Consider the following 14,317-nt stretch of genomic DNA (forward strand, 5'->3'; position numbering starts at 1 on the left):
AAACCTGATGATTATTATAAATCGTTATATATGACCTTTTTCTCTTGGTATCGTATGGCCATTTTCAGTCTTGCGAGCGGGTCACGCTTGCCCTGGTCGGACGAGCAGTCGCTACCCTCGCTGAGCACCGCCTCCACCTCCTGCGTCCCACGGCACAGATCCATCAACTCACACGCGAAATTCATGCACTTTTCGACTAAACTCAGGTACTCACTCTGAAATGAAATAGCCGTGTTTTGGGAAAACCGGACTAAATGCATGTGCGTAAAGTGCCATCCCAGATAAGCCTGTGCAGTCAGCATACGCTAATCAGTGTCTAATCAGGGTCGACAACCTTCGCCTTATCTGTATGTCCATTAAAAAGAGACTTGCTTTAATAGATAATACCATAGCAGCGGAAAGTGTCGTCCCTGATTAGCCTGTGTGTACTGCACAGGCTAATCTGAGACGATATTTTACGCACATGCATTAAGCCCAGTTTCACAGCACGAGTCTCAAACTGCCTCGACGCACACGTATAATCGCACGTAAATATATAACCGTCGATACATAGCACCAGCTGGATTTCATGATTGAATTTTCATCATTTGTTTTCGATGTTAGTATTTTTTTCAGATGCTGCGTTGTTCGAGTAAAACATTCCCTCGTGGGCATGAATGTCTGTGGGTAGATAAATTACCTACGATTACTAAATTGCGCAGCATCGCACGATTAATATACATCCCGCATTCATTAAATATTGCTTAAAAGAATGTTACGGTAATGTAATTAATTTGTAAATAAAGCATCCACTGATTTTAGCATCTTTCTACCAGAGGAAATTATGTACGTCAAAGAACTGAGAGCATTAGTAGATGTTTTACTGGGCACATAATATATAAGCAATAATTTGCGATGATCCAGAAATTCAATCGGCCAATACAAGCCTTCACAATATTGGGGCATGGTTTCTATTAGAAATACGTTTAATAAGAAATATTTTTTATAGTTTGTTTTTAATGTGTACGAGGAATGCTAGCTTCCACAAATTAAAGAAATCAGGAAACGGGGCTTAATGCATGTGCGTGAAGTGTCGCCCAGATTAGTAAGTGCAGTCCGCACTGGCTACTCAGTGACGACACTTTTTGTATAAACTGGATGTTCTCATTAAAGAGACTTCCTTTCAAAACATTCAATAAAACCGGAAATTGCCGTCCCTGATTAGCACGTGCGGACTGCACAGGCCAATCTGGGATGACACTTTACTCACATGAATTGTGTCCCAATTTTTTAGATCGAGGCTAAAATGTTTACGTACCTTAAACTCCTTTTCGATTTCCGCCAGTTTCATCATTTCCTGCCTGAGCTCGAACGTTGTCATGATTGGGTCTGGGCTTGAGAGGGCCATATAGGCGGGACTGGCCAAGGCGCGATACGCGTTCAGGCGCGACCGTGACCGCTTCAGTGAGTCATAGTTCTGTCTGGTGACACAATCATTACACGTACACGAGATCGGGTGCGGCTTTTCGATTCTATGATTTCTAGAGAGGAACATTTGAATTATTTCATGGTTGTTGTAATGAGCTGCTAGTATAAGAGGGGTTATATCCGGTGAAAATTGACTTTTTTCTTCGGTTCTGAAAAAGGCTTCACCAACACCGAGTCTCCTTAATCTATCCTCACCCTCCATAAAGTTCGGGTGTTCCGTGATTATTTTCACAATTTTAGTCGCGCCTTTACTTATCGCGTGAAGCAATGACTCCTCGATACAGTTGAAACTCAGGTTGTCCAGGAGCACTTCTATGACATCCAGTTTCTCGCTGTCTATGGCGAGATGGAGCGCCGAGCGCCCCATGTAGTCCAGACAGTTCACGTTGAGGGACGACTCCACGGCATCCTCCACGGACTGTCGCAGCACGCCCAAGTCACCCAGGTAGGCGGCGGTCAGGTACACTCGCTCCTCGTCCGTCAACTGCAAAAATCCAGTTTATGGCATAACGTGTTGTCCCTGAGAAACCTTTGCGGACCGCAGAGGCTAATCTGTGACAAAACTGTGTGTACATGCATCAAGGCCAGTTATTCCAGCGCGACTCGGAAAGAAATACTTGGTCCTTGATTAAATAGTTATTACCGAAAACGTATACAGAATTCAACGTTCTGTCTATTTCTACATCTATTTCTGTCACAAAATGAAAGCGTTTTTATTATATTAATGAGCCTCTTTCTGTGAAAACTGGGCTGACTGCATGTGCTTAATATGTCGCCCCAGATGACTATGTGCGATTTGCACGGGTTAATAAGGGACGACCCGTTCTACCGAAACCTGACTTTCGTTTAGAATAGACTTCATTAAAAAGATTTCATAACAGTTGCCTGCACAGGCTAATCCGGGACGACACTTTACGCGCATCCATACAGCTCCCTTTTTCCAGAGAGGCTCAAAATAATATTAAATAAGTACCTGGACATCCTCGAAATTCGTGAAGAGCGAACCCTGTGACGGCATTGCAGATGAACGCTTGTGTTCTGACGGTGTCCCATAATCCGCGCCCCTGCAATAGCAGAAACGAAAATCTATTGACTTCATGAACCGCGGTCTGTGTAAACTGAGCTTAACGCATATGCAATAAGTATTATCCCAGATTAGCACAGGCTAACCAATGACAACACTTTCCGCCTACACTGGCTATTCGTTTAGACGAGACCTACTTTAAACGAAAAAAAAGACGGAGAGAGTCGTCCCTGATTGGCCTGCACAGGATAATCTGGGATGAAGCTTTACGGACATGCATTAGCCCAGTGTTTCTAGGACGCGGCTCCAGTGATTGCCATATCTACTGTGGCGTGGATGTGGCATGCGCACGTTTAAAGTTATATCGTTCGCTACAAACAGTGATTCGTTCCCATGACTTAATAAGTAGTAGGAAAGACATAAATAAGTCGTCGATTGGAACGACTGAGTAATTCGTTACAATTACTTATTAAGTCGTGGGGACGACTTAATAAATCGCAAGAACGGATAAGTAAGTCATATGAATGACATAACTTACTCGTGTGAACGACTTAGTAAGTCATGGAAACGGCATAACTTACTTGTGTGAACGACTAAGCATGTCATGGAAACCGCATAGCTAACTTGTGGTAATGACATAGTTAACTGTTGTTAACGATTTAGTTATTCGTGCGAACGACATGATGAGCCAATGAGAATACACTCAACTTGAAATACATTTACAAGCACGAATCTTTCCGCGTTCGAAATTATGCAAGTCTTCATCGTGTCAGTCATTTTGACACTTATAGCACAAAATCATGCATTATGATGGGCTAATTATAATGTTCGAGTAAAGTCTCTCGTTCAAATGAATAACAAGTCATACAGTCTTTGGAATGAGATAATAAGTCCCGGTTACTACATAAATAAAAACATATACACATCGCATCTTTTCCACATTTTATTATGCTCTATTCATATCGTCCAAAATTATGTTATCCTCCCTTTCGTCAGCAATTTTGAAATACGCATTAAACAACATATATTTTAATTGATTTGATATGGCATTGCCACGATTAAGATATCTCGTTCCTACGATTCACGAACTCCTTCCCACGAGATAACAATGGTGTACCTTCGAGTGACTAAGTCGTTCCCACGACTCAACTATGACGTTTCATAAGTTACCTATCCGTTCCTTAGACTAACTTTCTCGTTCCCATAAGTAATATATGGTTGCCCAACGATTTGTTTAGTCCTGGAATATAGTTACTTGGTCGTTCAACGAAATAAAGAAAACATGCATAGTCACATCTATGTCCTCTGATGTCACATATATGACCTTTAATGTCACATCTATGTCCTCTGATGTCACAAATATGACCTTTAATGTCACATCTATGTCCTCTGATGTCAAATCTATGCCATTTGATGTCACATCTGTGACCTCTGATGCCACATATATGTCCTCTGATGTCACATCTATGTCCTCTGATTCACATCTATGTCCTCTGATGTCACATATATGACCTCTGATGTTACATCTATGTCCTCTGATGTCACATCTATGTCCTCTGATGTCACATCTATGACCTCTGATGTCACATCTATGTCCTCTGATGTCACATATGTGACCTCTGATGTCACATCTATGTCCTTTGATGTCACATCTATGTCCTCTGATGTCACATATATGGCATCTGATGTCACATTTATGACCTCTGAAGTCACATATATGGCCTCTGATGTCACATCTATGACCTCTGATGTCACATCCAAGACCTCTGTATTCGGGACACCGTACTTGTCAGTATTGCATATGCTTATCTTTTTTAACAGGAAAGCAATTTTACCACACTTACTTCTTAAATATATGCGTATATTATATGTAATTATGTAAATAAATGTAATGATTGATTATCATTAAAACAAAACTTGGTACAATGCCGTGAAATAAACAATTTCATTTCAATTATATGATTCATCTTAGAAGTTTACCAAAAATACATTAAAACAAATAAAAAACGGCTTGTTTAGACATTGCGGAAGACTTATTAAGTATATATAATATGAAAATTTTGCGATTTACGTAGATGTTTCGTGTCCTAGCGACCCCAATAAATGTAACATTTATCTTTTTCAATATTGTGTGCTGCACACACAAATGCAATTGTAATAAAATTTATAACAGGAATATAATTATGTGCAGAAAGTAGTAAATCATTGACGTCAGACTGCTTTTTTTCCAGTTGTTCTGTTATATGATGCATTTATCATAAAGTTAAACCTCAAGCCTTCGAGCAAATCCGGCGCTTCGTCACTAAACAGATTAAACTGAGCCTCACTATAGGCAAACGGGTCCGCACAGGCTAATCGGCGCACAGGCTAATCGGCGCACAGGCTAATCGGCGCACAGGCTAATCGGGAACAACACTTTCCGTTTTTTATGTATTTTTCTCGTCAGCATAGGCGGAGAGTGTTGTCCCTGATCAGCCTGTATGGACTTCACAATTGTTCGTGAAATGTTATACCAGATAAGCCCTTGTCCGTACAGTCTAATCGGGGACGACACTTTCCACCTAAACTGGATTTTTGTTTAAAAGAGTGTTACTTCAAACGAAACCATTCCAAAAGTGCAGGCTTCGTCCTTGATAAGTCTGTGTAGACTGCAAACGCTAATCTGGGCTTAGCACAAAACTTAACGCACATGCATTCAGATCAGTGTTCCCATAACGAAACTCGTATATATAGCATACTTTTAGCGAGTCAGATGATACTACGATAACGTTTATCCTTATTTCCTTATTTATTATGAAGTCCGTTTGAAAACGCATTCCTTACAATACAAGTCGTCCACTTTCGGCTGCCAACATCGTGCCAATCCTATAAGTAATTTGGCCAAAACAGACGAATGGAGGAAATTACTTTAGTGACACAGGCAATATGATAACAGCGAATTTCCTACTTCGTGACTTCGGGTTTGGACATTATTATTATTGTTATTCAAGTCGAAACCTTCCAAATCTGACATTCGCTGGTCAATGTAAAAGTCCTGTTTAGAAGGGATTCCGGTTAATAAAGGAAATATAATATTGATATACAGACAGTTAACTACACCGCGTATTTCGATAAAATCATATTTTTGATTACAGCAATACTTAACAAACACAATTTCAACATATTCCATTTTATGGATAATTATCAACTATTTACATTTTATGACACAACGATAACTCTTTTTTTAATCTGTAATAACGAAAATATATAATTAAATAAGCAATATTCAAACTTTACAATTACAAACAATTAAGCGACTCTTAATTCAGTTTTATTCTATCTTTAGAAGCAAATTTTACATGCGGTTCGGATAAGTATAACCTTCCTTATGTAATTGCTTGATGGCAAATTTAAATAGATAAACTTTCAAAATCTCGTTTATAAAACCCTAAAATAGAAATTCGAATAAATTATGCGGAATGAAACATTATTTGCATTATTACATTTTGAAAGGTTTTCTACACGAAAAGCACATCTCTTAATAAGTGTATGTTTGTTATCAGTAAATAGGACCAGTAGTAGCAGCATATTTGAGAGTGTACATTTCAAGCCTTAATTGTCTCTTCAAATCGATTTGCGATGTTTACATTTTGTTAATTTTGTATTTACTGGTTGACAGTTTTTCAGTTATTATTACTCGTTTATCGACCCGTGTTCATAGAAAACTGTTTTTGTTTACAGATTGGAGACAACAGTGGGAGACTTGTGCGAGGCCGGGATACAATCAACAAAAAATAGCCGGAAAAAAGGAAAAAATACAACAGTGAACGTTTATACGCGTCAATTTCTTTCTTAAATATCACATTACAAAGTTTTTTTTATTTCTTAAATGAATTCAGATACACATGCTCTTTAAAGAATGAAGGGTAATGGGGGTACTTACGTGTAAAATCATCATCATAATCATCATCATCATCATCATCATCATCATCATCATCATCATCATCATCATCATCATCATCATCATCATCATTATTATTATTATTATTATTATTATTATTATTATTATTATTATTATTATTATTATCATTATTATTATTATTATTATTATTATTATTTATTTATCTTTATTTTTTGGCCCAGATTTTCGTTTACAATAGACTTACTTTAAACGAAAATTTCAGAAAAGCTGAAAGTGGCGTCCCTGATTTGCCTATGCAGACTGCACGCTGGGAGGACACTTTTCGCACATACGTTAAGCCCCTTTCTCCATGGACGAGGCTGGTGTTAGTCATGAAAACTTTTATTTACTTTTTATCAGACAACGCGATCGCAATTTTGTTTCATATTTATACGGTCATTATAACATGCATACGGCGAAATAAAACTATAAACATTTTATTAGAAAATGTATTCGCATTCTTATTAATTTTCTTTATAATCAACACATTTTTTTTATACCTTAATAACATATTGACCGGTCGATTTAGATTACATGAAACCGGGGTCTTGTTGGAGATATGTTACAGATGGCAAAACTGTATTTCCGAGTTAATTACAATGTTGGACAGTGATCAATGTAAATCTGTCTAGCTCGTCATGTTATGAACTCGTATGATCCAAAATTGAGACAACAATATTTTCTATACGTAATATAAAATCAGATATTGTGAAAACAGGATGCAGTACTTTGCATCAAACTATCACTTTATGAGCCTCGCCCTTGGACACTGGGCTCACTGAAGTGTTCTCCCTGAATAGCCTGTGCAGTCCGCAAAGGCTCAACAGGTGCGATTTATCTTCATAATTTCCGCCAAGAATCGACTTCCTTCAATCGAAATATACCACGAAGCGGAAAGTGTCGCCCCTGATGAACCTGTGCGGACTGCACATGCTAATCTGGGACGACACTTTAACGCACGTGCATTAAGCCCCGTTTTCCCAGGCGCCGCTCAGTTTGTATTTTTGCTCTGTATCTGACGCATTGTAAGAAAACAAAACAATTGGCTGCTGTTGACTCTCACATAAATGCATATTTTTGACCTTTTCTTCTGTAAACATTATTAATATATGCTTATTGGGTGGTACATTGATCAATTTTTCAAATATTTTAAGAAATAAATTTTCGCTGCGTTTCCATGTACATTTTAAGGGTGTTATACCCCCGTCACACCGGACTGGCGTCCTAACTGCGTCTTTACGGCGACCCAGGTCGCAGTGAGGACGCCATAGACGCCGGAGGAACGCAGTAAGGACGAGGACGCCGAATTTTGCTCAGGATGCGAGCCCACGGCGACCACTTTGAACATGGCGCTTTACGGCGTTCTGTTAAGGACGTCGTAGGGACGCCATAGAGCCGCGGTAGTCGAAGTAGAGACGTGGTAGGGTCGCTGTAAGGTCGCCATGGACGTCGTGTGGTCGCCGCTCAAACCCACAGACAATGATCATTGACTGCAAGCGACCGTACGGCGACCTTATTGCGACATTAGTACGTCCTTTGTACGTCTATTGCGTCCTCAGAAAGAATATGGTCGCAATAAAAACGCAGTAAGAACGCCAAGGACGCCGCTAAGACAACGTATGGTCGCCGTAAGGACGCAGTACGAACGCGGTAAGGTCACCAGTGACGTATTAATGACGCCGTGAGGACTCACAGAACGCCATAAACCAGGACGCTGATGTGACGGGAAGGCGAAAAACAGCATTTTTACCGAAAAAGTCATTGGTGTCCTTACTACGACAATCAGAAATTTCCAGAAACACAGTCTTAGGTCGCCGTCAGGACGCCAGTCCGGTGTGACGGGGCTATTATAAATACAGGGGAATACTCGAGGTACTAGTTAGCTCTGAAACAAACCATCTTTTATCAGCCAACTCGTGCCTTAAAAGAACACTATATGAGTCCAAAAAAACACACATAAAGGGTGCGCTGTTAACAAAAGCTCAGTTTCGTTTGGTAAATACCTGTGTTTATACCAGAAGCCATTGGCATTATGTAAAAGAGATAACATGCCTTTACAAAAAGCGCATCATGTATAAGCAATATCAGTACTAATGTTATAATTGCAAGAATATTGCCGATATATTTGCAAAACAACCTTAAAACATGTGTATTCGATGTACGCGAAGTTTTATCTCGGGTATTGCAGAATCAACGTAACGCGTTTCCACTAAACTTTTACGACATTGAAATGCCATCCTTTTTCGTCAATTGATCATACAACGGTCAAAAGACTGCAGTATTCCAGTCAGATTTTTTTAAATCCTTTGAAATCGTTCTGGAATTAATGGGCTTATGCATGTGCGTAAAGTGTCGTCTCATATTAGTCTGTGCAGTCCGCACAGGCTAATCAGGGATGAAACTTTCGCTTTGAAGAGACTTACTTTTAACTAAACATTTCATACATGTGGAAAGTTTTGTACTGATTAGCCTGTGCGTTCTGCACAGGCTAATATAGGACGACACTTTGCGCACATGCATTAAGCCCAGTTTCCCCAGAACGAGGATAATTTCGTCATTTTATTGTCCTGGCCACCAAGTTGCTACCAACTCGCGCACTAAGTTTTACTTTCCCTAGATGAGCGAGGCAGCTTTATGACCCGCGTGTATGATTAGCCAGCGAAATTAAACAAAAATATTGACCAAGATCGTCCATCAAAGTTAGATCGATTACGACAAGCAAGGAATATTTTCCGAAATAATTTCTACCATGAATATATGTGTATAATTTCTACTATGAACATATATGTATTTTCCTGCTTGTATCCAGGTCTTTCAATATTTGTGAGGGGCAATTTGATCAATTAATACTCACATTAATTGCACGATGTATTTATTAACGATTGGGCTCCATTAGATATATGTTTATTACCAATATATTGTTCAAAATATAATCAGAGAAAGAGTAGAGTTATAAAAGCGTAGTTTGATTTATATCGGAATGTGCAAGCTTCACGTTTGAAGAACCACATGTTTCAAATTACCTTCGGTGTGGAAAAATTGGACTTAATGCATGGGCGTAAAGTTTTGTCTTAGATTAGCCTGTGCAGTCCGTTCATGCTTATCAGGGACGAATCTTTCCGCTCTTACTCGATTTTTGCTTCAAAGGGACTTCCTATGAACATAAAATTCAGTCGAAGCAGAAAGTGTCGTCCCTGATTAGCGGACTGCACAGGCTGATCTTGGTCGACACTTTACGCCCATGCATTCAGCCCTGATTTTCCAGAACGAGGCTCAAATGCATGAGTCACAGCTTTCAATAGAGCGAGGATTGGTACGCCTGAGTGTCAGAGGCAAAGGACACCATGTACTATTACATATTGGCGCTGATACACTATTAAAGACCGTGGTCCAAAAAGTCCATTCCAGGCTCTCAGATTCTGTATAAAAGGAATTCCGACCAATAAAATTAATGAAAAACGAAAAACGAAATGAAAGAATTCTAGTGATAAAATAAAGCTAAACATTGGCGACAACATTGATTTGTTTCAAACGACAATGCTGGATAAACAAGATTGGTACGTGCGATAACAAAAGATTGATGTAAAAATCTGTGATTACGCTGCAATCGGCATTGATGATCCTGTGGCTTATGGCATCAACACGTTAAATATCAACGGAATAACCCGCATTCACTCACATTCGCCGTTTCATTGCAACTTATTTAGAAGCTCATTCTTACCAAATTTTACAATTTGGGAAACACAATAGAATTTTTGCGCTTATTTACAATCTTTCGATGTAGAAGTATCAATAATCATAGCATAAAGTTTAAAACATGAAACAAATGTTCCCATTCTCGTTTGTTTACTAACAGTTTGACTTGCAGTGTATACTTAAAGGTATATGTTGGGTCAACTCGCCTGTTATTTTCATTCAACATTCCTCCGGCACTTGTTAGACCGATGAAGCGGAAAGCAAAATCCCCAGTGTACGGAATATTCCTTCAAATAATTTAATCCCGAATGTGTCCGATTGATATGAACATGTAAGAAAACTGAAATGAATATTAGCATTTTGAGCAAGATTCGCGAGAAGTTTTTAGGACTTAAAGTAAGTCATGTAAAATATCGAGTCGAATAAGCTTGCTTAATCTTCATCGTCACTAATTTGGTTGTATTATTTATATAACACATGAGTCACGTTCTAAAAAAACTGGGCTTAATGCATGTGCGTAAAGTGTCGTCCCAGATATGCTTGTGCGATCCGCACAGGCTAATCAGGGACGACACTTTCCGCCTAAATTGGATTTTTGCTAAGAAGAGACTTCATTTAAACGAAAAATGTCATTAAAGCGGAAAGTGTCGTCCCTGATTAGCCTGTGCGGATTGCACACCCTAATCTGGGACGGCACTTTACGCACATGCATTAAGCCCAGTTTTCCCAGAACACGACTCATATAATAATGAGTATTTTTAGTTTTTAAACCTAATCATAGCATCAAATATAAGGAGTTTTGTACAATTTTCTTATTCATAAAGATTGCGAATGTCACTGAAAAAAAAATAGATGTGTTAAGTCCTGAGTATGTAAATAATGTAACTTCTGATAATCGCGTACACAATTTTAAATTTTCCCCGAAAAAAACACACTAGAAAATGATTATTTTCTCTCTTTTTTAAGTTTCTATAGTTAAATAATTCCAATATTCAGATATTCTTCGATGTATTTTTCACTGAAGATTCAAACTGCTTAAATACTAAAGGTTTGTACGAAAATGATATTACGTTATTTTGTTTAAGTGTTGTTTATTTGTCGGATTTTCCAGTATTTAATAATAAAATATAAATGAAATTCTAACGCTGTCGTACGTCTGTGACACCAATAAATTCTTGTCTTTCGAAATCAGTATTATATGAACTTCACGTCGGAAAGAACGGCATCTTCGTGATAATTCCAACCTCTATTGGATTTGGGAACCAAAATATATTCTAGACTGTCATCTTGCGGAAAACATGTTTTGGCTGTAACGTGGCAGTCACTAACAAGGCTACAGATCAATCAAAACAATCACATCAATCACTTTTCTGTTGACAACACAGGTCCAGGAACGTGTACACATTTACGTAGGAATGAAATGATTCAATGTAGTTAATTTAGTAAATTGACTTTCCTGTAAATAATTAAACGACCATGTAAGTATTTTTAGACACATGATAATCATAAAAGCATTGTATTTCATTAAAGCCTCTGACCTTGAAATGAAATGCATGTAAATCAATACATATAGATGCAATTCGAAAGTGTGCAAAATTGTCATTAAATCTATAGCCTAGTTAGTAAGTAATTTATTATTTTTCAAACGGTACCGCTTTAAAAACGAAGTAAGATTTCTATACGTATACGTCCATTTCGACAAACGTGATAATTTTTAAGTTTTAAATCGCAAAAAGACGGATTTCTACCTTGTAACCACCATATATATTCTAATTGGCATAGATAAAATAAATTAAATCAATAGCCTAGTTAGCAAGTAATTTATTATTTTTAAAACGGTAACGCGTTTAAAACCGAAAGTAGGATTTCTAGAAGTATACGTCCATTTTAACAAACGCGATTATTTTTAAGTTTAAAAGCGCAAAAAGACAGATTTCTACCTTGTAACCACCAGATATATTCTACTTGGCATGGATAAAATATGTTTCTTATTTATACTTAAATTTACTATGCAAAATAAGTTGTGTGGCTTTAATGAAATTAAGCGTACTTATTTCTTGTGTGCCATGGAACGGAACGTAGTAATCCTTGAGAATTCTAAAGTGACCCATGTTATTTACTTTGTAAAATAAATTAACCTGCGAATTTCGCTGGTATAATGACGTCATTTCGACAAAAACTGACGTCATTTCGCAGTAAAACAGTGAATAATATCGATAATTATCGCTGTTATTTTTCACTGTTTGAAACAGTGAAACATTAGTTTTATTTCACTGATATTTCTCTATAAACCACAGAAAAGCATAAATAAGACAAGTTTTTGTTTAAGTATATTAAAATTAATCCATTACCAGAATATAATACTTCTGCACAAACACATGCTTTATTCGTGCCTTTCGTACTATTATTTTGTGTAACACTGGAAACTAAAATGTTGTTTTGTAATTAAATTATGTTTTATTCTATTTTGTTCATTAATATTGTAGAGTTAAACGTATACAGAAACAGCCACTTCACTTACGTAAGTATTTTTATGAATTTCAGGAAGAAATTGGAGTCAGTTCTTACTTATAGTCTTTTGGTACGTTAAACAGTTCGCGACACGATAAAGCAGACAGAGCCGCGGATACTTACCATTTCTCCCAGTCCTCAAGTTCCTCCAGTACCATGGCACCCCCAGTATGGCTCGAGCCGGTCCCGTGAGTGCTTGAGCCCATGCCGGGCGCTTGGAATTTCACATTGTTTTTTGTCCTGGACGTTTGGAATTTCACATTGTTTTTCATTGCGTCGCCATTTAATATCAACAATTTTTGGCAATATAGAAGCACGTTTCAATAACATAAAGGTGTCATTTTCTACACTTATATATTTTGCAATAATATGCTTTAAAATCCCTCACAAGCTGTATGTTGATTAATACGCAACTAAATGACTTCACTTTCTATTCGTCCTGCGAGAGCGTAAGGCGACGGTATTGGCCGATATTAGTATGAGCGAGTGTGCAACGCGAACGGCCAACTTCTGTAATTAACAGCTTGTACCGGCATTCTGCTACGTACACAAACATACGAGAAATCGACAGCGAATAATCGAATATTGAACGTTGAATATATTTCCGAAGTCTTATCAGTTATATTGAAGTTTTTCAGAGAACATATAAGACATAACTAGTCAATTATTTGAAGGAAAAAAAAACATAGTTATTTTCCACGTTCAAGATGGCTTCGGAATCCTAAAATCTGTAATAAGTTGTTACCTTGCATAAAATGCATTTAAATATGAATTTGGCAACTTAAACCTTAGCCGATGTTCAACTGTAACTATCGGTAAAATAGAATACCATTTAACAAATAGGCTCAATTCACTGATGGACATTCGGTTGCTTACGAACCACATGGATAGACGGTTTTGTGAGCTATGTTCAGCAAAATGCACCTGGACGGACACTATCAGAAAATATAGAGCCAATATCATGTTTACTAACGCACTTATATTTGTTGTCAAAGTTTTTCCATTAAAACACTTCGTATGATGTCTAATAACATTATCGAATGACGTAACATAATATCGGGTACAAAAAAAATCGTGTAACACAAACAAAAACGTTGAGTCGAAAATTACTTTTTTAATTACATTTGCAATTTCATTTCACCTAAGAATCTTGCCAGAAAGTATTAATAGCATATATGTAAATATCTATTACATATCTATTCGCTATATGACATATGAAATGATTTTTAATTTAGAGGATTCAACACTGTCTTAATATCTAAGTTAACAGAAATAAATCATTGAATATCAATAAATAAGTGGTATGCAAGCTGAACAGATTTCGTTTTAACAAATAAAGTTTTTATTAGAAAATGTGTTTATATTTAAAGTTTAATTTCATTCGACGGAGCAAAATTTGTTAACACATTCACTTTTCACCAAATGTTATATTTTCTTTCAAACAATTAAATTCATGCGTGTATACCATTGAATATGTTCAGTCCCGATCAAATGGCCATACGAAGTGAGGCTACTAATTTTACAGAATCAATGAAGGAAAACTGGGCCTGCATGGCATTCTGTTGTGAAATCTCTCCACGTTGTTTGCCCAATGCTTTCCGATGAAGGTAGGGATTGAAAATTGTGTCATAAACACGGCAAAATCAAACATCAACATTCTGACTAGAGTGCCCGTGATT

At 37.5% G+C, this 14,317-nt stretch overlaps 1 protein-coding gene across 1 annotated transcript in view; it reads right to left on the reverse strand.

Annotated features, from left to right (window-relative positions):
* Window positions 1-13,066, reverse strand: part of LOC127868906 (short transient receptor potential channel 7-like) — a 31,221-nt gene extending 18,155 nt beyond the window's left edge. The window contains exons 1-4 of the mRNA XM_052411058.1: window positions 12,762-13,066; window positions 2,441-2,531; window positions 1,298-1,951; window positions 36-215 (exon numbers count right to left, since the gene is read on the reverse strand). Coding sequence (XP_052267018.1) covers window positions 36-215; window positions 1,298-1,951; window positions 2,441-2,531; window positions 12,762-12,910 — 1,074 coding nt within the window. The 5' untranslated portion in view covers window positions 12,911-13,066. The remainder of the gene's footprint in view (window positions 1-35; window positions 216-1,297; window positions 1,952-2,440; window positions 2,532-12,761) is intronic.
* Between the last annotated feature and the right edge of the window lie 1,251 nt (window positions 13,067-14,317).

Source organism: Dreissena polymorpha, chromosome 2, assembly GCF_020536995.1.
Source record: "Dreissena polymorpha isolate Duluth1 chromosome 2, UMN_Dpol_1.0, whole genome shotgun sequence".
NCBI lineage: Eukaryota > Metazoa > Mollusca > Bivalvia > Myida > Dreissenidae > Dreissena > Dreissena polymorpha.